The sequence below is a fragment of the Lissotriton helveticus genome, chromosome 1_1, assembly GCF_964261635.1.
Source record: "Lissotriton helveticus chromosome 1_1, aLisHel1.1, whole genome shotgun sequence".
Taxonomy (NCBI): domain Eukaryota; kingdom Metazoa; phylum Chordata; class Amphibia; order Caudata; family Salamandridae; genus Lissotriton; species Lissotriton helveticus.
The window spans coordinates 1,297,180,314-1,297,205,029 of NC_136057.1; the positions used below are offsets into that span (position 1 = coordinate 1,297,180,314).

Below are 24,716 nucleotides of genomic sequence, written 5' to 3' on the forward strand. Positions count from 1 at the left end.
GAAGGGACAAAGGTTCCTCATAGGTACAAACCAATGATAGAAGAAATCCTGAATTCCAGCTCATTCCCCCTTTTCCATCTGGTTCCCAGAAGTTGGGGAGGGAGAATCTTCCTGTTAGCACCCGCATGTAAGAATATAACATCAGACAAATGGCCGTTACAAATTGTCCCACCCCTAGTCAGTACACCATTGTCCAGAAAATTAACTGTTCAGTGTCCAGCCCAGACACCAAGACCAACCTACTGACGTGTAACGTCTGCACCAGAGAGGTCATCATCAAGAGTGGCCCTGCTGTCCTCTTTTGTGCCCATCTCCTGGTCGACCTAAACAGTGATCCTCCAACGCAAGCGACCTGTCGGACAAAACACTTCTGCACCCGAGCTGGAGCCTACCGGCAGTCCACACTTGCTCCAGAGACCCTCGAGAGCGGAGTACACCTTTGGGTTCTGCCGTACTGGGCCTCGCTTGCATCCTCTTTCTGTTTCAGGTTTTCTCCATAGACTTCAGCGGTAACGTTCAAAGCTACCCTTGCGACCAGCACCTCTGCACACAGAACCACCAGCATTTTTGTTTTTCCTGCAATGGTGTGTCCAAGGACCTTGGCGCCTACTTACCTTGAGTCCAGAAGAACAACCCTGTAACTCAGTTGCAAGTACCCTTATGCAGTGTATGTTTCTCCCATAGGATAACATTACCGTGCTGGGTGCTCACGCCTCAAATCTGACAGCTGTATTTTGTGTTTCTGAAAATCGCTAACTCCAAAAGTACGTATCTAATCTTGTAGATCTTGGTGTTGAAATCAATATAAAAACCAGTTACTTTTCAATATTTGTGTCACATTTCCTTTTTGAGTGTCTCGCATTTATCGGCTGTGTGTATGTGTGTGTGCAACAAATGCCTAACAACCCCCCATGATAAGCCTAAATCTGCTCAACCACACATAGTGCACCTTGGGTTTGTTATAGCAAGTCCTGTACACTACTAAGGGATACTTGCTCTCTCTGCACATTGCGCTTCATTTTGGTACAGTATATAAAGCCAGCTTAATACAGTAGCATACAGGGTGAGAGTTGGAGTGCTTAGCTTCCACCTCATTTGCTGACGTTTTGGTTCTTTCAAATGAGGTGGTTGTATTACTAAACATCCTATGTTTCCGGCCTATGGCTATTTTACATTATATACTGTTGAACAATTTACACTTTATTCTGTTATTTTAATGTACTGGGGATTCCCATCCTGACGATGGGGAATGATTTAACCATGTGAATATATGAAAGATACCAATATTGGAGAACTGGACTTAAAGATAAGTATCTAATACAGCTACTTACCAAGGAGAACCTCTGTATTAGTACCAGGAGAGAAGATATTGAGATAGAGGAGTGTTATGTTAAAATTTATTTCAGACGGTTTCTTGGCGCTATGGGCAGAACGCTAACCATACCAGATAGTGAGTGGGTGTCGGTTGTAAGCGTGGGAGAAAAGCCAGGTCTTGAGTAATTTCCTAAATAGGGTATAGGAATCCGCCATGCGCAAATAGGGAGGAAGGGCGTTCCAAAATTGGGGGGGCCAAGGTCTTATATCAAAGACCACTGTATTTATTCAGTTTTAAAGAATGGGAAACCAGCAAGTTCTTTTTGGAGGAACGTAGATCACGAGAGGGAAGATCCCGCTGAATGTTTAAAGCAATAAAAGCAGGGCCACATCCTAGCAGGGCTTGGTGAATGGTACAGCCCAGCTTGAACAGACAACGTTGGGGTATGGGAAGCCAATGAAGGCTTTTTAGCAGTGGTTTCGCGTTGGAGTGCTGAGGCTGTCCAAAAATAAGTTTGGCTGCCTGGTTCTGAACCCGTTGCAAGCGTTGTGCTTGGTACGCAGGTATACCAACGTACAGGGAATTGGCGTAATCGATACGCGAGATAACCAAGGCGAGAACCACTTGGGTCAAGGCTTCGATGAAGAGGAATTTACTGATTTTTCGGATTCTGCGCAGGTGGAAAAAGCATGCGGAGACCACTGAGCTAACCTGGGCCTTCATGGTAAGATCATTGCTGATCATGATTCCCAGGCTTTTTACTGACGAGACCAGGGCTGGGGGGGCTCCCTAAAGATGGAGGCCAAAAGCTGGTGTTCCATGGGTTAGCCACGCCACCAGTAAGAATCAACTCTGTTTTTATCTGGGTTAAGTTTGACTTGATTAGCATTCATCCAGTCTCTAATGAAGTTCATTATAGATTGGAACTTAGTGATGGATGAGGCTGATGGATCGATGTTAAAGATCAGCTGGAGGTCATCGGCATAATTGAACACCACGACCTTTCTCTTACGCAAGGCTAGAATCAGGGGGAGAATGTACAAGTTGAACAGTAAAGGTGAGAGGGAGGAACCCTGTGGAACCCCGCCGGTCAGTTTTGTTTGTTCTGCCCTGAAACTAGTGAGGTGAACCGATTTGGAACAATTGCTAAGGAAGGAGGTAATCCATTTCAATGGCAGATCCTGGAGCACAGCGCTGCTGACAGGGTCGACCAAAAGCTGATGGTCGACCGTGTCAAAAGCAGCCGACAGGTCAAGGAGCACTAGGGCCTGGGCGGTTCTCTGGTCCTCTCCCTTTCGTAACTCATCCAGGACTGCTAGGACAACCGTTTCGGTGGAGTGTTCAGATCTAAATCCTGCTTGGTGAGAGGCCAGGTAGTGGGTCCATTCTACGAAGGCACTGAGGCTGTTGGCCACATGGGCTTCAATGACCTTACTCAAGTAAGGTAGCAAAGAAATTGGGCGATAGTTGCCAGGTACCTGCTGATCTAAGCTGGGTTTTTTGAGCATGAGAACAATTTCAGCCATCTTAAATAGGTCTGGAACAATCCCTTGAGCAAGGGAGTTGTTGATAAGCGAAAGAGGGGGATCCGAACAGCATGAAAAACTTCCTGGAGCATGTGAGGGGACAGCTGTCCAGAGGAGAACCAAAACCAACTTTCTTAAGAAGACCGAAGAAGGCTTCTTTAGTAACGAGGGGAAAGTGATCCAGAGAAGCAGTGTTTGAGTCGCAACATAAACCAGCATTTGCAATGCAATAGGTCTCGCATTAGGAAAGTGTGAGCTATTGGTATTGTAAATGACAATTTTTTTAGGTCGAGCTGGTGTAGCAATGCGAAGCATTGCGTCCAGCGAAGTATCTATTGTTGGCCACTTCCTGGGAATCTGAGACAGGGGATGTGCACGTGCAAGCCCTCGGCGATTTCACCTCGTGGGCACGCGCGCCCAGCCCGGCGCCGTGCACATCTCCTATCCCACATTCTCAGCAAGTGAATAACACTTACACACACACAGCCACACTCACGCATGTGCACAAACACACACACGCATGCATAGGCACACACACACACACACACACACACACACACACACACACACACACACACACACTCACTCACTCACTCACTCACTCACTCTCCTCACCGCTGCTGTTGGGGACAATCCTTCATGGAGCGCCGGGTCCTCTGCTCCCGATTGATGGGCGGGCGGGGGCGACGCGGCTAAGGACTCCCGAGCAGGGACAGGCTGACAACTTCCAGCCTGCTAACTTTCTGCTGCTCTGGCGGGACCTGCGGTGTGATGCGGGAACGGCGGCTGCAGTGCACGGGCGGGGCAGGACGGCGGCTGCGCAGGATTCGTAGCCCCTGCCCTTCGGCCGCCTCCGGAACTCCACCCTGCAAGTGCGCCATTGGCTGAGTGCCCCTCAGCGCTGGCTCGTTTGTGAATGTTTTGGTAGTTTGGACTGTCGTCAAAAGCAATGTCATTGTTGGGGTTACTGTCCGTTTCCTCAGTACCTATTGGTTTCTAGTGAGTTAGACACAAAATGATTTCTATATGTGGGCAGGACCTACAGGATGAACTATACTTTACTTACGTCCGTGTTTAAATGGGGAAAAACAAGTGCAGGTACTCACCCAAATAAGCTGCGGAGTTTGGGCGGGGCTAGGGAGTGGGCTTGAGTATAAGTAGTTAATGAGCTCCGGGTGGAAAGTTGGTAAATTGAATACCACCAATACTGTGTAATACTAACCTCTGTTATTTGCAGTGCTTGGATGAAGATAAAGAGTTAATTTAATTTCACTGAAGGTGACTAAGTTCACTACGTTATGTAAAAGTACACATGATTATGTGTCCCATTATAAACAAACTTTAGCCAAAGGACTGTGGTGATATCTCAATATTTTGACGCTCTCCTCTCGTGCCTGACTCTTTACCTCTTCCGCAGTCTCTCGTTTCCCTTATCTGCTCCTGAGCACGTATCCACTGGTTTGTCTCGTATCTTTCGCTTATCCTGTTCCTTATTGTTTCATCATCTTCCTTCCATGCCTGCCTCTACTTTTTCTCACTGATATCTCCACGTTTCACCCCTTTCCCTCCAAAGTTCTCCTTTCTCATGCCTCTGTAACCTAGATCGCTTTCCTCTGTCTCTTACTGTCCAATGCCCATATTACTACCTCCTCCTATCGTGCTTTCTCTCCAAGCCCAGCCTTTCCATCTCCTCTGTCTCTCCTTAGCGCAGTCTGACCAGGGCCTCCTCACAAAACGGGGAAGAGGCGGCATTCACCCCAAGCTCCCTCTCTCATCCTGTCCTGCTCTCTAAAATGTAATTCACTTCACATAGAGTGGTGTGCACATCTTTATTTCAAAAAGCTCAATGCTAGCTGCAGGAAGAGACAGGCTTGGAGTAACTAAGGGCCCACTGGCAAGTTTTATTCCATGGGCAATTCTCACCCGTACCCTCCAAGTCCCAAGCATCTGCTCACTTTGCTCTGGTTCCGCTGTGTTCTTTCTAGACGTTTCGCTTCTTTCTTTTAAAAGATTCATGTTCATTAAATGTTTTAAAAGCATCTCCCGCACCACTGACTACCGTATTATACTGTGAGAGGCATTCGCCATGATAATGGAGACTGGGCGCCCAGTAGCCACCGACCACCAGTCATCTCCACTAGTCTGCCTTCCCCTGACCGGCTCCTCCACTTCCTTACCTTTCTAGATTATCTGCAGAGCTCTGACACTATCACTACTTTTTCCTTGCTTTGCACCAGATAATTGTTAAACGCTGGAACTGATTTCTGTTGTCTCTAGGATGAAAGGATAAACATTGTTACATTACTGTCATTGTCTTTTAGTTGTTTGCAAATATGGCAAACTGAGCTTACTTTCATGAAGGAAACGGAATGCATTTTTTCTACATTTGTTCTTAATGGTCCTAAGTGGAATTTTAAACTTTTCTGTGTGTTGGTTTTGCTATGTTATGGCTATAAGGTGAAGCATTTAATACAATGGATGAATAATGCTAAATAGGCGTACCATCTGTCCACGTAGCTAACACTTTTTTGCCTCCATCCTCTGATTCTGTTGGCTGCTTCATTAGCTACACAATGCTTCTGATCGGTTTATATGTGTATTTGATGCTGTAAAGAAACAATAGCTCTTGGAGCTGTATCACATCTACATATAAATGCAATTTAGAGTCAGACAATACTGTTGGACTAAATTGTGAGCTCCTTGTTAGCTTGGTAATTTGCTATTTTGTGCTATTTTAATATTTTTTGTGACATTCACAGTGTGAAAGGACGACTTTCTAAAATGCCTCAGATTACCATATGACCTCATATCACCAAGGATGAAATGCTTCAGTCCTGATTTTCTCATATATAAATCATTGTTTTCATGTTAGAGCAAGAGAAGTGAACTAGAACTACAGCCCCCAGAATGCACAGTAAAATCCAGGACTAAAGCACTGCGTTCTTGGTGACATGTAGTTTCCTGGTGATCTTCTCAGGCTGCCCCTACAGCATGCCACTTCGCTCTCTAAGCTCATGTTCACATTAGCTGTTCACAACTCAGGAACGCGCCCTTTTCCTGCTTTCAAGTAAGGGCAGACTTGTGTGAGAGGCTGTGTGAAAACTAAGCAAAGACCCTCAAAGCGCATCTGCACTCGCTGCTGACAAATGAGTCGACACACTACTTTAGTACACTGCGCCCACACACTACTTTAGGCCACACACACTGCGCCCACACACTACTTTAGGCCACACTCACTGTGCCCACACACTACTTTAGGCCACACACACTGCGCCCGCACACACTGCGCCCACACACTACTTTAGGCCACGCACACTGCGCCCACACACTGCTTTAGGCCACGCACACTGCGCCCACACACTGCGCCCACACACTACTTTAGGCCACACACACTGCGTCCACACATTACTTTAGGCCACGCACACTGCGCCCACACACTACTTTAGGCCACGCACGCTGCGCCCACACACTACTTTAGGCCACGCACACTGCACCCACACACTACTTTAGGCCACACACACTGCGCCCACACACTACTTTAGGCCACACACACTGCGCCCACACACTACTTTAGGCCACACACTCTGCACCCTCACACACTCTGCACCCTCAATGCAACATACACTCCAAATACCACTCAGTGCCACATAATTACCCGCCACATAATTACAAAGCACTCAATGCAACATACACTCCAAATACCACTCAGTGCCACATAATTACACGCCACATAATTACACTTTACTGAATACAACAAACAATCCAGACAATACCACTCAGTGCCACACAATATGCTACATAATTGCACTGCGCTCAACGCAACATACACTCCAAATACCACATAATTACATGCCACATAATTACACTGCACTCAATGCAACATACACTCCAAATACCACTCAGTGCCACATAATTACACGCCACATAATTACACTGCACTCAACGCAACATTCACTCCAAATACCACTCAGTGCCACATAATTACACGCCACATAATTACATTGTACTCAATGCAACATACACTCCAAATATCACTAAGTGCAACACAATTACATGCCACATAATTACACTGCACTCAATGCAACATACACTCCAAATACCACTCAGTGCCACATAATTACACACCACATAATTACTCTATCCATCTATCTATCGCCCTCACTCTATCTATACCCTCAATCTATCTATCGCCCCTCACTATCAATCTATCTCATCTATCGGCCTCCCTCTATCTATCGGCCTCCCTCTATCTATCGGCCTCCCTCTATCTATCGGCCTCCCTCTATCTATCGGCCTCCCTCTATCTATCGGCCTCCCTCTATCTATCGGCCTCCCTCTATCTATCGGCCTCCCTCTATCTATCGGCCTCCCTCTATCTATCGGCCTCCCTCTATCTATCGGCCTCCCTCTATCTATCGGCCTCCCTCTATTTATCGCCCTCATTCTATCTATCGCATCACTCAGGGGCACCCCAGCTTCACGTAGGGGCACCCCAGCTTCACGTAGGGGCACCACAGCATCACTATGCGCTACCACAGCATCAATATGTGCAACCATTCAGCAACTGGTTCAAATATGTTCTATCAATGTTTCAAGCTTTATTACAAATGTCACAAAAAGATGTTATTTCACTTCTGTTCTTGGATTTTCGTCATAATAAAATACACTGAACATAATCTTCACAAGTTATTTACAAAAGTTTACGTTATTGCCATTATAAATTACAATAACTTTTATTTAAGTATTAATTATTTAAAAAAATTAAAAGCCATTGTTATTTGTAATATCAATACATTCAAGTCACGTAAATACAACACATATTGCATTACAAATGCTGTAGGTGTCACATTTGCCTAAGTTATAACTATTGGCATTGTAAATGACAAAGCTATTAATTTCGCTATTTTCAAAACCAACCCATAAATAAAAAAAAATTCATTTACAATACCAACAGCTCAAACTTTCCTAATGCGAGACCTATTGCATTGCAAATGCTTGTTTAATATGTGTTGGCTTTGAAAATATATACATTGATAGCATTGTTATTCACAAAGCCAATAGCTTACACTTTCCTAATGTGAGTCCTATTGGCTATGGCAATGCTTGTTGGTAGCAAGCAAGGACAGTGCTGTTGTGGTGCTGAGTGATGATGTGGTTGGGCTGAGTGATGTGGTGGTGTATTAGGTGGTGATGTCCCAGAGTGATGTGGTGGTGTCCCAGAGTGATGTGGTGTTGTCCCAGAGTGATGTGGTGGTGTCCCAGAGTGATGTGGTGGTGTCCCAGAGTGATGTGGTGGTGTCCCAGAGTGATGTGGTGGTGTCCCAGAGTGATGTGGTGGTGTCCCAGAGTGATGTGGTGGTGTCCCAGAGTCATGTGGTGGTGTCCCCGAGTCATGTGGTGGTGTCCCCGAGTCATGTGGTGGTGTCCCCGAGTCATGTGGTGGTGTCCCCGAGTCATGTGGTGGTGTCCCCGAGTCATGTGGTGGTGTCCCCGAGTCATGTGGTGGTGTCCCCGAGTCATGTGGTGGTGTCCCCGAGTCATGTGGTGGTGTTCATGAGAGATGTGGAGTTCCTGAGCGATGTGGTGTGTGAGGGGGTGGGGGTGAGAGGGGTGTGAGGTTGTGTGGGTGAGGGTGAGTTTGAGGGTGACGGGGTGAGGGAGGGTGAATGGGTGAGGGAGGGTGATGGGGTGAGGGAGGGTGGGTGAGGGTCTGAAGTAAATGGTGCCAGGGCAGACATCATAAAACAGAGAGAAGAGACTGCGTTGGTCAGTTTCAGAATGAGGAAGGGCAGAGTCAGCACAGTCTGCGAGGGGTCAACGTGTCTAGAGGCAAAGCATAGCGGATGTAGCATTGCAGCTAGCAAGTCCAATGTTTTCAAGCGGAGTGTCCCTAGAGAGATGGCAACAAAGCAACAGCATTTGAGGAGCAAGGCTACTGTAAACAAGCATGGTAGGCTTTCACTTTCGTCCAGAAACAAGCTCTCGGCATTGCTGTGGCGGGGGGAGCGGAAGCGCATTCCTTTGAAATCTGATACGGGGGGCAGGGGAGCGGTAGCCTTTGAAGTCTGATGCCGAGGCACAGACAAATGGTGGTGTGTTATGTGGCTGGCAATGGTGTGCACGCGCATAGATCACATGAACTGTATGCGATCTGCAGCTGTTTTGGTAGACTTTTCTTTTCCGCTTACTATAATCTCGCCGGAACAATGCGCAAGCCCATTGGCTCAGGCGAGACCTAAAAAGGCAGAGGGTCAATAGGTTTAGGAATGCTTGCCTTGATAATGACAATTTTCTCAATAAAAAAGTGATTAAGTGAGTCACACAAAGATTGAGAAGGAGTAGGTTTCGCAATAACACGATCTAATTTAGAGAGTTCGTCCACTATCGAAAAGATTTCCTTGGCTTTATTAGCTGAGTTTAGTATTTTGGACGAAAAGTACTCCGCCTTGGTCTGAAGAATCAGTGTTTTATAGTCTTTGAATAGAGACATGGAAATGGCCTTGAGATTAGGGCAGTAATTGCGTCACCATTTGCGTTCCGCTTGCCTCAGCGTTCGTTTTTTTGCCTTCAGCTCTGTTGAGAACCAGCGTTGTACATCATGGGGCCTCTTTATTTCAACTTTCTTCAGAGGTGCTATGCTGTCTCTGACCCCGTCCAACCAGGTATTGATGTTTGCTGCTTTAGTATGGGGCGACTCCTCCACGGCAATAGGTGCCGAGGCAGTTAACGAGGAGCAGAGGTCCTCCATATCCACTTTGCTCCATTTTCTAGCTAATAAATTACCTAATGGAGGGGTGGTGGGAGGACGGACAGAGGGGATGACAAAGGTCACTAGATGGTGACACAGTACCCATGTACACAGGGCCACTTGTAGGTGGGAGATATCCAAGGTCTAAGGTGTGCCCTTTGACATGGGTGGCGACTTTTATATGTTGAGTACAGTTCATTCACATTAGAAGTTTGGTGAATTGGAGAGAGCAGGGACTTTCATGTGCATCATTGGGCCAACAGTTGAAGTCCCCCATGATTAAGACTCGATAGTTATTGACCACCAACTCGGCTATCCTGTCAGCCACCAACTGGGGAAATGTGTGCATATGATATGGGGTCTGTAGAGTAACACACAAATGAATGAGAGATCATGAGACTCAAATTTTAGTGAAAGGCTGTCGACTAGAGGGATGCCTAAAGAGGTCAGTGCAGTGAATTTATGTTTTTGGTTGATTATGCCTGCCACCCCTCCTCCCACTTTCCCTGCAGGTCGATCTACCTGAAGGATATGATAGTTATCAGGGAGTGGCGCGAGAATGTCAGGGCCAGATTCCTCTGTCAGCCATGTTTCAGAGAGATGTCTGGCTTAGCAGTGTCCAGTAGATAGAATTTCTCGTGCTGGTGTTTTACCATAGAGCGTACTAGTAGTCCTTTTTGCACCTGGTGTTTAGGGCTAGATGGAGCTACTGAACATTTGTTGTGTAAGGGAGACTTTTGGTTAGTAGCTTTTAAAGGAATAGCAGGAGAGGTTTCCCTGCGAATAAATCACAAGTGAGTCTAGTTTGTCCTTGGCATGAGGACTAATGTCTGCAGCTCCTTGCAGTAGTTTTAGTTCTGATGAGGAATATGTTTAAAAAAACGGGCATGTATGGCCCCGGACGGGCTCGGACAGGCGCAGACGGGCTTGCCTTTGGCGTGCCCGCTGCGCGGGAGGGAGAGCATTGATTCAAATAAGAGTGCGGGACTCCGCCCTTTCTGGGCTCCAACCCGGTAGAGGGGAATTCAATGATGTCGTGGCCGGTACTCCCTCCACACAACCGGGATAAGGACCCGTGGTGGACCGGGGAGCAGTACGGGTCCGGGTGCAGGTGAGTCACAGTAGTGCTATAATTTCTGTTTTTAAAAAGATTGTAGCTAAGTTTAAAAGGAAAATACAGTTCACCCCCAGCATACAAGTTAAATCACACTCAGCAAAAAGATGCAGCGCGCGTGTGACTGGTGCTGCATCACCATTCATCCTCCAGATGGCATGTACGTTTAGGAAATCTGTGGAGTCACCTTTCACCTGGAATTTTGAACAAGGGAAGATTATATCTGCCTGCCTATTGGTCTGCAGTATGCCTGCTAAGAGGAAGTGACCTGAACAACTAATGACAGCTGAGTTTCAACTTGCCTAATGGGACCTATATGGAATATATCTCCATAAACGGATAATGTCTTGGAACCATGGAATTGCTCCAGTCTGCTGCTGAGGAAAGTGCAATCCCTCCTGGATTGATGAGCTGCTCATTCACCTTTATGAATTCAGCAGTGGAAGCCTGCATTGTAGAAGACTCTCCCTTAACCATACAGTACTATTTTCTCTGGCTGTCCCTGTGGGTCTTGTAAGAAATCCTGACTTGAACCTTTAATCTGTAGTCCATTGGTAACAGCTGGAGGTCTTCATCTAGATTCCAGAACTGTTGGTATCACTCTTGCAGCCCAACCATTTCTGTGCTTGAATTTCTGGTCAAGACTTGGGGAGGGCCAAATGTTCCTTTCCACCCTCAGAATTGGCGAAATTGTGGCCACTCCGCGTTACTCTTTATCACCGTGTTCTGGCCAAATCCTGCCAATCGCTGCGTAGCAAATTTTTCTCCTGCGAGGCTCCAGAATATTCGAGCTGATGAGAAAGATTAACGTCCCCTAACGCAATTTTCTAATGCAGTTGATCGCTGGTGCTTGCAGTCAGAGGGATGTCATTCAAATAGATTTGCTGCCGCTCACTTCGATTTTCTACTCGAGCGGCAGCAAAATCAACTCGAATGGCCACCTACTCATGTGCAATGCATGCTGCAGTTCATTCTGATTTTCAACACTGCTCGCTCTACTGGCGCTTAATTAGCAGCACAAGCTGCATATTTCCCACACGTTTTCTGTAACTCTGTGGGATGAAACTCCACCCACCCCTAGTCAGTACACCATTGTTCAGGCAATTAACTGAGTCAGTTGTTAGAACCACTATCCCATCAGTGTCTAACCCCATCCATCCCCTATTCCTCCACCATCGCAAGAAAATCTCGATTTTGACTGTTAGGTTGTCAGGGGGGCATTGGACTCTGAACCCAAGGGCCATTGTTACCTAGCGAGGTCTAGTTCCCTCCATAACCTATTAGCTACAGCACTTTGGGCTCCAGCAACAGAGGTGGTTATTCACCTAAACAGGCACCGGTTACCAGACACTAAAACACCCCTAGAGGGAATATTATGAAATTACTGCTGGAAAGTTTGGTCCTCTGTTCAGGTGGTTGATATTTGATCTATTTTTGAGCATATTTCCTGGACTGTCACAGATGCTTGTAAGGCATTCCTGAGCACATTTCATTAGGTACAGAGATCTCCGTTGACTGTATACTGAATCTCCATAAACCTTAGCTGAAGCCTTTGTTCTTCTCACTAAAAAGGTTTGCAGTATTATATACTTGTATGCCTGCAACAAAAGCCCAGTTCACCATAGGGTAACAGAGTAAATATTAAACAAGAATATGTGGCCCAGGGCAGAGAAGCTAAAAAAATATATATTTGGTATTGGTTCTCTTGTCTGAAAATCGCTTGGTCCTTCAGGTTTTCTGTGTCTGTTTGATGTACAACATTCTTCCTTATCTATAAAAGAAGTCATTTTTTGTTCTTAAGTAAAGGACTGACAGAACATTCTAGTTCTGAAGTGTTATTTGGCGCTTACCACTAATTTCTGTGAGAACCACTTTCAATTTAAGAATCACAGTAAAGGAAATTAGTAGGCTTCATCTGCCTCTCCAGAACATAAATGTAGTCTTATCTTTGTGGCGTGGGAGGTGGCTTTGAGATGGACCTTTGCAAGCCATTCTCCAAAACAAAAGTGCAGCTGTAGCATGCGGTCACTTGCGACAAAGTGGAGCACCAGTGTTTTCTTCTAAATGAATTATGTTCTTGATGACTTTATGGGGGATTAGTATGAGGTAGGTGTGAGGAAGGTGGTGTCAACTGAATATGCGGCTTCCAGATTTTGCTATGTGGTCATGAAGACTTCGGAGTCACTAGGATTACCTTTTAGAACCTTAGTGTATGAACATAATGCTGTTTCTGTTTCCTGAGTGGGATTTGTGCTTTCAGGGGTCAAGGCTGTAGCTAGAACCTAAAGGCTTGCAGCTTTTGAGCACTCAAGTCTTGATGTGTGTCAAGTGGGTTTGGGGGGGGGAAGTGCTGTTATTGGCACAGAGCCGCTGTATTGGAACTTTTTAATATTTGCAATGCATGTTTTGTTGCAGATGAGAAGGTGTTCCCCAGAAGCATTAAAACTCAAGGACTCAAAATTCACCAGCGTTTCCATTTTGCGAGTGCACTGAAACGAATGTCTGTCCTGGCTTCCTATGAGAAGATGGGTTCCACTGATCTTTGCTGCATTGCAGCTGTGAAAGGAGCCCCAGAAACACTTCAGAAAATGGTGATTATGTGCTCTGAATGCATTTCTGACAGCAAGGGAATTCTGACATTTGGGATGCAGGAAATGGGCATGATGTTATTCAAGTGTCTGTTGAAATTAGGGCTTCATAAAAACATGTCCATGCTTCTGGTTTATACATAAAAATGCCTAAATGATACAAAGGGACCTGCCTCTGTTCCATCTCCAGTTATCTGTTGATCTCAATAAAATAAGCAGCAAACAACCACAACAAAGGATCCAAAGAGGCCCTTTCACTTAAGTTTCCATTTACTTGAATTGCTAGCTACAAAGAGAGGGTGCTGTGCACTTTATCTGTTTTGGCTGATAAGTCTGACTTGTTGTGAAGCACCCCAAGTGACAGAATTAAATTTGGTTGTCTGAACCCTAGTAATGTTAACTGTAAATCATCTGTAGCTATGCAGGGCAGGAGACCTGTTCAGAAATCTGCCTTGTAGATAACTCATGTATAGCCAACTACCTCGACAATGGCAAGATGATTAGTTAAAGTTTTTCAGTGCTGCAGAGTTTCGCAGAAAATTCAAGGAAATAGTCAATGTTGCGCTCTACAGATATTAATTAACATAACAATTGAAACTCTGGTTTCGGGATGTTGTGTTGTCCATCCACTAATGTTATGTTAGGTTGCAAAGAGCCACCATTCCCCAGAGCGTTGTCCCTTTGAAACGGAGTACCAACTTTGATTGTTGTATCGGTATCATAGTATGTTTTCCTTGGTGCAGTGTTACCGTATCTCAATGTCTCTTATTTCATTTCTTTTTGCTCCCTGGGCCTTATTTTGTCTGTCCTTTCTACCCTTTCCTTTCTCTCTGTCCCCGTATCTGCATCCCTTGGTCCCTATGTATGCATTTTTCCTGCCTTAATGATAGTCTCCTGCCCCAGCACACGCAATCTGAGTCGCAGCACCTGTCTGTGCCAGTCACAATGTCCATATCTCTGTCTCAAGTAATGATATAATCCTGTCCCACTGCCATACTGCCTGCTTATTGCCCACTACAGCCACTTTGTACATCTGTCACATTCTTTTTTTTTTCTTTCAATCCTTTTCCAACTTGATGTCACTCCATGAGGGTGCGAGGACAGAGGGATAGCACATTTAACATAAATAAATTGTGTTCTTCCTATGCTTGTTCACTTTGGTTGTTTTCACTTAGTTTTCTCAATGTCCAGACAACTACAACCTCGTTCACACCGAGATCTCGCGTGAGGGGGCCAGAGTTCTTGCACTTGGATACAAAGAGCTAGGACACCTCTCTCATCAGCAGGTAAACTTGCTAAGTTTGTATTTGTATATTTGAATATACTGTGAAGTCTTTCTTTTAACTCCTTTGTGTTAATGTACTGCTTTTTAGCATCAGGCTATGCAGTAGGTTCTACTACACCGTTGTGTTTGTCGTGCTGCTTACCTTAACCAATGGTAAGGGTTAGACCTGCCAAGATCTTGCTTACTCAGCATCAAAGCAGCGTTTAAGTTCCATTTGGCTCAAATCTTTGGATGCATGCACGGACGAGAAATACAAAGTAGACAGGTTGTTGAATGCCTGTAAATCAACTGCATGCTCCCGTCGGAGGACAAGTGAGCTTTGTTTGAATAGATTTAAAGGCAGTCCCTAGCTTTCACATCAGGAATGTTGTATATGAGCAGACGATTGTTTTAGATCGAGTTTTGTTAATTGCAGTGTGCCAATGTCATTTAAATCATTCTTCATTGATGAGGCCTCTGACTTTGACCATTAAGATTCCGAGAGATGACATCTTCACAGCCATACCTAAAATTGGGAAGAGGCACTGACAAGGCAGTCTGTTGGCAAGGACCAAGCACCCGTTAGTGTGCCAGCAAAGAGAGAACCCCAATAATGCTCACTTAAAAATACAAATTATTAAAACATTGACAAATCACACTCCTTCCCTGCCTCAAGGTCACATTCTAATGGATATGTCTAACTGCAGATTCTTCCCTTTAATATTTCCATGCTCTAAACTGGATTTAGAACCTTTTGACAAAGCGCTCCTTTGCTGGTAGATGGCACAGGCTTTGTTGTGGCACGGTAAGTGAAGGAGATGTGATCTGATAAGAGCCATATAGCACCACTTCTTTCATACTTTTTTTCATGCCCTTCGACGCAGATCTGAGGCTAGCCGTGATTTCTTCCCATCTCTTTGAGTGTTTCAAAAGAAACATTTCAACAAATCTGTATTGTATAGTAATGTTCCCGCTCTAGGAAGTACTTTTTAAATTTTGCTGCTCCTGACAAGGATGCATGTCAGTTTCCACATACCCCACAAGGTCTGCCTTTGGTGCCTGCCACACCACAGTGTGCGCAAGAGCAGGTTCATGCATTCTAAAGCCCTTAACACAGTACTCTTTATGGCTGGTGGGATGAGCATCTGGCTCGACGACTGAGAGGTCAATGTTGGCTCTGAGGTTGCATGTCTCTCTGTCCTCCAAATCCTCCAAGGAAAAAAAGATAAATACAAGAAAAGGACCATTCTATTGCCTTATCCTGTTACTTTTCTGAGCCCACTTGCAAACATTCATCCCATTCCCTCGACACCCATTCGGAGTCTTGGGCTACGCATGTCCCATTCCTGTTTTTGGAGCAAGCGTCATATCAGTACACCTGTGGTTCCCGGTACCAGCCGCCACAGTTCCTCCATGCCATGATATTCTTTAGGAACACTGAGCATCTTAGGAACCATGGGACCGTTTGAGGCTCCTGTTGGAGTACTTCAGGTGGCTTTGCCTTTGGGCTAACTTACAATGCACTTCCAGCACGGATGGGAGCTGCTTTGGTGCTGACGCCCTTGCCAGTGGTTCCCTCACTGGTGCCGATTTCTGCACTGCTAACAATAACTCTGGTGCTGCCACTGTGCTATTTTCACCAGGGGAATAGGTGTTGAAGGTACAGAACATCCTGATGCGCTCTAGAAGGGAGGCCCAAAGGCTCACAAAGGAGGCCAGATACAGGGAAGAATCCCAATCTGGGACCAACCAACGACAGAGGAATTGACAAACTATACAGAATCTGATACCTTGCATTAAGGCAAATACATTTTTCAAATTGGATAATGCTGTTGTCATAAGGACAAGATACATTAAAAAATCATGGTTGTTTGCCTTGAAAAAATAACTTGTTTTGTTATTTTCTTTGGTTGGTGGTGAAGAGGAGAAACAATATGTTTGAGGAATTTGAGCTGCAGAATTCATACTTGGACGATAGTGTGCATGGGCATCGACTCCATCCTCAGATAGTTTTTTTTTCCACCATCGGGTTCGGAAGTAACTTTGACGGTTCGGTACCGAGTTTCCAAATCTTTTTTGACGCGTAAAACATTTAAAAAATCAACGGTATTGTTTTGTTTGCGTGCTTCGACGCTCTATCTCAAGAATCCCCAGTTCCGGTCGTCGACGCAGGCCGTTGGGCCTATCGATGCCATTCGGGCCTACGGCTAATGGAAAGGACTTCCTTTAAAATGTGCCCCCAGTGTGGAGCTAAATTTCCACACAGCGACCATCACAAGGTCTGCAACCTTTTCCTCTCGCCAGAACACGAGAACAAAGATTGCCAGGCCTGCGCCTCCTTTCTATCCAAGAAGACTATGCGTGATCGCCGGGCTCTACCACATGTCATGGCGCAACGATCTGCACTGGTGCGGGAAGATCTTTTCGATGAAGGCCCGAGATTCCAGAGGCAGACTATTCAGAGGAGCTAGACATCGTATCCAAAGCTGATGGCAATGACTTCGATGACCACATCAATTCAGGTCAACGAAAGAGTACAACTGCCCCTGACCCTACCCCACCCGAAAAAAAAAAAAGGCTCCAGTCAAACCTTTGCCCGAAGGCCTTAGTCGAGACCGAAAGAAAACTTCAGAAGCCCCGGCTCCGAAGATAAAGGAAAAGCCTTCCGGCAGCTCTAGACCGAGCTAGCCGCATATCTGTGCCCAAAAAACACTGTCGGTACCGAAATCGGGAATACATCCTACTCCATTTACCCCAAAAAAAGCCTCGCCATCGAACTCTTCGGCACCGAAAGACCACAAGACCTCTGATCCGATCAAACCCCAAAAACATTCGGATCCGAAAAAGATTACCGACTAGACATCGAAGCCGAAGGAGCAAAAAACCCCTTCTAAGGCTCTAGACCACAAATCAAAACCGCGTTCGGAACCGAAAAAATCGGCACTGAAATGAGACGCAAACCTGGAAGAACTTTCAACCAGATCCTATCGATCCCAAACAATCCCTAAAACAGGCCATATTGTCGGTCTCCCCACAAATAAGAGGAAATCCGACACCTCACACTCTCCTGAGGTGCCTGTGAGAAAAAAGACTTTGCAACTTCACCCCTACAACCCTCTTCTCCTGTTCTTCCTACTAAGCCTTTATCTCCTGAAAAGGCTCCCATACATTCTCCTAGGCTCTCTCCACACTCACCACACCACAGGATGATGACCTAGGGTACGGGGTGGACATATTTCACCCTCCAGATGACCCAGATGATAACACTACTATAACACACGACACATGGGCAAATTCCAATGATCCTGTAGATCCTCCAGACCTTCCTGATCCAGAGGCATACCCAACACGTCCATCTCCCCCAGATGACAACATAGGGTTTATTCAGCTTATTAATAGGGCTGCCCAATATCATAACGTACAAATGCATTCAGACCCCATGGAGGAAGACTTCCTGGTAGATACTTTTGCCCGGTCACAAAGGACATTACAAACATTGCCCATGCTCAAAGGTGTCATTAAACATGAAACAGACATCTTCAAGGACCCTGTCAGGACCAGAATTCTTAATCCCTGCATTGATAAAAAATATAAACCCACCCCAAATGATCCCACCTACATTAAAGGACAACTCCCTCTAGATTCTTTGGTAGTGTCCAATGCAAGGAAACGTGCCAATTCTCAAACCTCCAGTGATGCTCCACCTCCAGACAAGGAGTTTAAACTGCTAGACGCTTCAGGCAAACAAGTTGCCTCCCAAGCACCTAATCACTGGAGGATAGCTAATGCACAAGCACTGCTTGCCAGGTATGATATGGCTCACTATGATGAGCTTGAGGACCTAATTCAGCGTTTGCCTGACCAATACAAGGCCAAAGCCCATGATCTGGTTCAGGAGGGCAAATTAATTACAAATGCATCCATTAAATGTGCCCTCGATGCAGCAGACACCGCATCTAGATCTGTCAACACCATGTCTTACTACGCAGACATGCATGGTTGCGCATTTCTGATAGATACATCTTCTAGTGGATTCCTCACCTTGTGAATATCCCCCTTGCGTGAGCAACATTCGGAAATTCTTTTGTAGCTTCGCGCCGACATGGAAGACGTCATAGAGGCATGGTATCGCACGTGACTCCGCAGACGTCACTGACACTACAATAGGCCCACGCCGGCGTGATGACATCAGTTCCCTTTTTTCCGTGTCGTCGACGCTAACGGTTTTGGGGAATCTCAGTAGCTATTTAGTGACTTTGTTGCCTTTATCTTCGCTTTTCTGCTTCTTTGTTTCAACACGATGTCGACAAAGAAGACCAGTTTCAAGCCCTGCAGGGAGTGCGGGAAAATGATGTCCATCATGGACCCTCACGAGGACTGCATATGGTGTTTAAGCTCTGACCATGATGTGGATGGATGTTCATCTTGTCGGAAGATGAACCCTGCGGGAAAGAGAGACCAAACTACTGGTGGCGAAGCTGAAGGGTGACAAGGGAAGAAAATCTTCGAGATCTCGTTCGAGAAGGGCGAGGTTGAGATCGAAGTAAAGATCCAGATCTCGAGAGGAGTCGTCTTCGAAGTCCGCTTCAGACCATGCTTCGAAGTCGAGGAGGAGACATAAGAAGAAGAGACATGAGTCCCGGCGTCATTCCGGTAAGGAGTCGGTCTCGAGGTCGAGGTCACCGAAGAAGGTACATTCCAAGGTGGTCACGATGGATGTCTCGGATCCGGAAGGTGAGGCTTCGCCTTCGGAGTCGCAAGCACAGTCGCAAACTTGGGCTTCGAATCCGTCTCCGGCCCGAGATGAGGAAGTTCATGTGGATGAGGATTCTGCGCCTGTCGAAGAGCCGAATCCGAACCCTCCACAAGACCAGCCTGAGGGTCTTCAGCCACCTTTCCCAGCCCCAGGCCAGGATCCATCAGCGTTTTTAAACGCTATGCATGGTGTCTTTTCAAGGGCGTGGTACCCCTCTGGCGCACCTTCGGGTCCCATGGATCCTCTGGCCTTCAATTTAGGAGTCCCTCACTCCTATGCTCCGACTCAATTCATGCCGTTCATGCCGGCTCCGACGCCGCCTTAGCAATACCCGGCTCCGCCGAGGTCTGTGATGCCGGTACCGGCGTCGCCCGCTCCAGATCGACCTAGAGGGCAACCCACTGGACCATCGGATTCGATACCGACGTCGGTTCCGGCTCCGTCTGAGTCGTTGGTGGATCCGGCGGCGAGGCGTGTTAAGGAGAGGTCCAGGAGGGAGGCACAGCGCCTTATGGAGGAGCGCAGATATATGGAGTCACATCCTGATATGGAGGAAGGTGAACTGGAGGGAGTTACCATCCGGTTCTGATGGTCCTTCAAAGGGCGTCCAGCCTTATCATGTGGTGATGAGGAAGGCAGCAGAACTTCTGCAATTGACTTTACCTACAGTGGAGTTTAAGTACAATCTTCTAACGGAAGTTTTACATTCGCCCTGCTCTGTGGTGGAACCATTGCTTCCGTTTAATGAGGCTTTAATGGAGCCTATTATGGAGGTATGGAAAAAGCCACTATCAGCACCGGCGGTTTCCAAGAGTGTGGCAAGAAGGTACAGGGTAGCGCCTGAAGATCCTGCTTTTCTGACGTCTCATCCTTCTCCTGAGAGTCTGGTCATACAAGCAGCCTGTTCCAAAAAGACTGTGAGTGCGTTTCCTCAGGTGCCTGGTGATAAGGATGCCAAAAAACAAGATCAGGTGGCTAAAAAGACCTTCTCCCTTGCGAGTATGGCGTTGAAGTCAACTAATGCCACTTGCCTTATGGGGAGGTATGTACATACCCTTATGGATACAATGCGTTCTTTGGCTCCTAAGATTCCTGATGACAGCAGGAACGATTTTGAGGAGGTGTTATCAGACGCAAAGGCAGCAGCACGTCAAGTAATACAAAGTGGACTGGACACTGCAGACTCGTTGGCACGTATCATGGGCACTGCGGTTGCCACAAGGAGATCGGCTTGACTGAAATCTTCGGACTTTTCAGCAGATGTTCAAGCTGCTTTGCTGGATCTGCCGTTCGATGGATCTGGTCTCTTTGGCAAAAAGGCTGATACAGCTTTAGAAAGATTTAAAGACAGCAGGGCTACTGCCAAATCTTTAGGGCTTCAAATCAGAGGTTCTACAGCCAAGAGGTTCAGAGGGTTTGGACGCTCTTCCTTTCGCAACTATCGGCAAGGTCAGCAGCAGCAGCAGAATCCCTTGTACAGGTCTTATAGGGGAAAACAAAGGGCTCGGCCTCGAGGTCGTCAAGCCTCTTCCTCCTCTACCTCCTCCAACCCCCCAGCCACAGAAAAGCAGCCCTGATCCGCCATTCAGGATCATGTGGGTCTGGTGGGGGGGGTCGGCTTACCTACTTTCTACGGGATTGGGAATCGGTTACATCAGATCTTTGGGTTCTCAATCTCGTAGAAAATGGGTATGCCCTTCCCTTTCGGGAATTCCCTCCCAATTACCCTCCTTGCCATGGTTTTTGCACAGAGGAACATCTGTTACTTCCACAGGAGGAAGTGCAGACACTGTTAAGAAAGGGTGCGATAGAGGTGGTCCCAGAGCAGGAAAGGGGTCAGGGATGCTACTCCCGGTATTTTCTGATACCCAAAAAGGATGGCAGACTTCGTCCAATCCTGGATCTCAGGATCTTGAATCTCTATCTGAAACAAGAGAAATTCAAGATGCTCACCCTTGCACAGGTTCTTCAAGCGCTGCTGGAAGAAGACTGGATGGTGTCGCTCGACTTGCAGGATGCATATTTCCACATCCCAATCCTGAAGTCGCACAGGAAGTATCTCCATTTTACGGTTGGATCGCAACACTATCAGTTTGCGGTCCTTCCTTTTGGAATTACTACTGCGCCTCGAGTCTTCACCAAGGTGATGGCGGTGGTGGCAGCACATCTCAGAAGGTCGGGGATTCCAGTATTCCCCTATTTGGACGACTGGCTGATCAAGGCAGAGTCGTCAGAGAAGGTGCTCCAGCATCTGCAGGAGACAACTCCGATGTGGTACCGGTTGGGTTTTTCGATAAATGTACCCAAGTCTCACCTGGTGCCCTCCCAGCGCAACCTGTTCATAGGTGCTGTACTGGACGCAACTGTATGTCGTGCATTCCCTCCACCTCAAAGGATTCGCGACATACAGGAAATGATTCCTTTATTCTACAATGGAGTGGTCGTTCCAGTCCTGAAGGTCCTTCGCCTGCTCGGTCTGATGGCTTCCTGCATTCTGTTGGTCAACCATGCACGCTGGCACATGAGGGCGCTCCAGTGGGGCCTCCGCAGGCAGTGATATCAACACAACAGAGATCTCAGGGAGTCGGTGAGGATCTCAAGAGAAACTGCGGCAGATCTGTCTTGGTGGAGTGTGGAAGGCAATCTGTCTCAGGGAAACCCTTTTCATCTACCTCCTCCGGTGACCACAGTGATAACGGATGCATCCACTCTAGGGTGGGGTACTCATCTGGGGGATCTGGAGGTCAAGGGTCTTTGGTCTCCAGAAGAAAGGTTGCTTCACATCAACCTTCTGGAATTGCGGGTGATACGTTTGGCGCTTAAGGCCTTCCTCCCTTCCCTTCGCGGTCTGTCGGTGCAGGTCCTGGCGGACAACACGACCGCGATGTGGTATATCAGCAAGCAGGGAGGAGTGGGGTCGCTGTGTCTCTGCAGGGAGGCTCTGCGCCTCTGGTCCTGGGTTCAGGACCACCAGATTTGTCTGATGGCAAATCATCTGGCCGGAGTTCTGAACGATGCGAGCAGACCGTCTCAGTCAGCAGTTCTCGGCCGACCACGAGTAGAGGCTTCACCCGGAGGTGGTTCGTCACGTCTTTTGGACGTGGGGGACTCCTCAGGTGGACCTGTTCGCCACTCGCGAGAATGCTCACTGCCCGTCATTCTGCAGCCTCCAGTTTCCGATGCAGGGAGCCTTGGGGGACGCGTTTCAGTTGAGTTGGGACTCACAACTCCTTTACGCGTTTCCTCCCATACCTTTGATTCCTCGGGTTCTGAGGAAGATTCGCCAAGACCGGGCCCAAGTTATATTGGTCGCCCCGGATTGGCCAAGAAGGGTGTGGTACACGGATCTTCTCCACCTCTCCTCTCGCCCGCCGCTCCGACTCCCGTTCAGGGAAGATCTCCTCTCTCAAATGGAGGGGCAGGTTCTACACCCCCCCCACCTCCAGACATTACACCTTCATGCTTGGAGATTGAACGGGGCAACCTGAACTCCTTTTCTCTCCCACACGATGTGGTGGATGTCATATTATCAGCTAGGCGTGTCTCCACTAAGTCTATTTATTCTTACAGATGGGCTAAATTTGTCTCTTGGTGTGGGGAGAAGTCTGTTGACCCTTTGAAAGCCCATTTATCTGATATACTACAGTTTGCTCTTTCTTTGGCGCAGCAAGGATTTGCTGTTGCTACGGTGAAGGGCTATCTTTCGGCATTGTCGGCATTTCTCTGTTTGCCGGACCAGCCGTCTCTTTTTAAATCTCCTGTGGTGTTGAGATTTCTGAAGGGCCTCACAAATAAGTTCCCTCCTACTCCTTTTATTGTTCCTCAGTGGGATTTAAATCTTGTATTAACCTACTTGATTGGTTCTCCCTTCGAACCCTTGCACAAGTGTCCCATGAGACTTTTGTCTTTTAAGACAGTCTTCCTGGTTGCGATCACCTCGGCAAGGAGGGTAAGTGAGCTTCAAGCTCTTAGTTCCAAGCCCCCGTTCTTGACCATTCATGCTGATCGAATGGTTCTTAGGACCAGGGCTGCTTTTCTCCCTAAGCTGGTGTCTCCCTTCCACCTAGGCCAATCTATTACCCTTCCTACCTTTTATCCTCACCCTTCCAAGGAGGAGGAGAGGCTACACCGTCTGGGCCCCAAGAGGGCGGTGAGTTTTTATATTGATAGAACTAAAGACTATCGAATGGATGACCAGCTCTTCGTTGGGTTTGCTGGCTGCAAGAAAGGAAGAGCGGTACATAAAAGGACTCTTTCAAGATGGATCATCCTCTGTATAAAGATCTGCTACTCTTTGGCCGGTAAGGATCCTCCAGAGGGTATAAGAGCTCACTCTACTAGAGCTAAGTCTTCGACTTCTGCACTTTCAAGAGGTGTGCCGGTTGAGTACATTTGTAGAGCGGCGACTTGGGCCTCCCTCCATACTTTTGCAAAGCATTATTGCTTGGACACTGAGGTGAGGAGGGACGGCCACTTTGCGCGCTCTGTCCTCCAGGATTTTCTGGTGTAGAGAAGTGGACACCCTCCTCCGGGAGTGGGGACTGCTGTGGGACTCTATTCACAAGGTGAGGAATCCACTGGCAGATGTATCTATCAGAAGAACAAGTTACTTACCTTCGGTAACGCTTATTCTGCTAGATACAGTAACTGCCTGTGGATTCCTCACTGACCCACCCGCCTCCCTGTTGTCCACTCTTCTATACCAGAGTCACTGTAATGTATTTATTTTATTGTCAAGCAGTTGTTTATTTCAAATGTTTTATTGCATTTGCTTCACACTGTGTGTTACCTTGATATTTGTACTGCGTATACTGTGTATATGTCTACTGTCATTGGTCCGTCCGTGTGCCTCGAAGGCACGGAAAAAAGGGCGGAACTGATGTCATCATGCCGGAGTGGGCCTATTGTAGTGTCAGTGACGTCAGCGGAGTCGCGTGCGATGCCGTGCCTCTGACGTTGTCCACGCCGGCGCGAAGCTACAAAAGAATTTCCGAATGTTGCTGAAGCAAGGGGGATATTCACAAGGTGAGGAATCCACAGGCAGATACTGTATCTACCAGAAAAAGCGTTACCGAAGGTAAGTAACTTGAACAAGAAGTGCAAACTACCATCTTGAATCAGCTGTTCGACCAAGAACACCTGTTTGGCCCAGCTGTAGACACAGCTATAGAAAAAATTAAAAAGGACACAGACACTGCAAAATCTATGGGAGCATTGCAGTCTCCATCAACACAAGGTTCCTTTTTTCGCTTCTTTTATCGCGGCGCATCCAAAAAAAATCCGCACAGACACTGCTTCCTCCTCCTATGAAAGCCCCACTCAAACATCTCCCAACTGGCGATATTTCAGAGGTGGGTACCGGGGGAATAATAAAGGGAGAGTCCGAGGTAACCACAATCATTCCT

The 24,716-nt window shown here is 47.0% G+C and overlaps 1 protein-coding gene across 1 annotated transcript in view; it reads left to right on the plus strand.

Annotated features, from left to right (window-relative positions):
- The window catches only part of ATP13A1 (ATPase 13A1), a 419,252-nt gene that overhangs the window by 197,064 nt on the left and 197,472 nt on the right, over positions 1-24,716 (plus strand). Inside the window, exons 14-15 of the mRNA XM_078681078.1 lie at positions 13,119-13,294; positions 14,467-14,577. Coding sequence (XP_078537204.1) covers positions 13,119-13,294; positions 14,467-14,577 — 287 coding nt within the window. The remainder of the gene's footprint in view (positions 1-13,118; positions 13,295-14,466; positions 14,578-24,716) is intronic.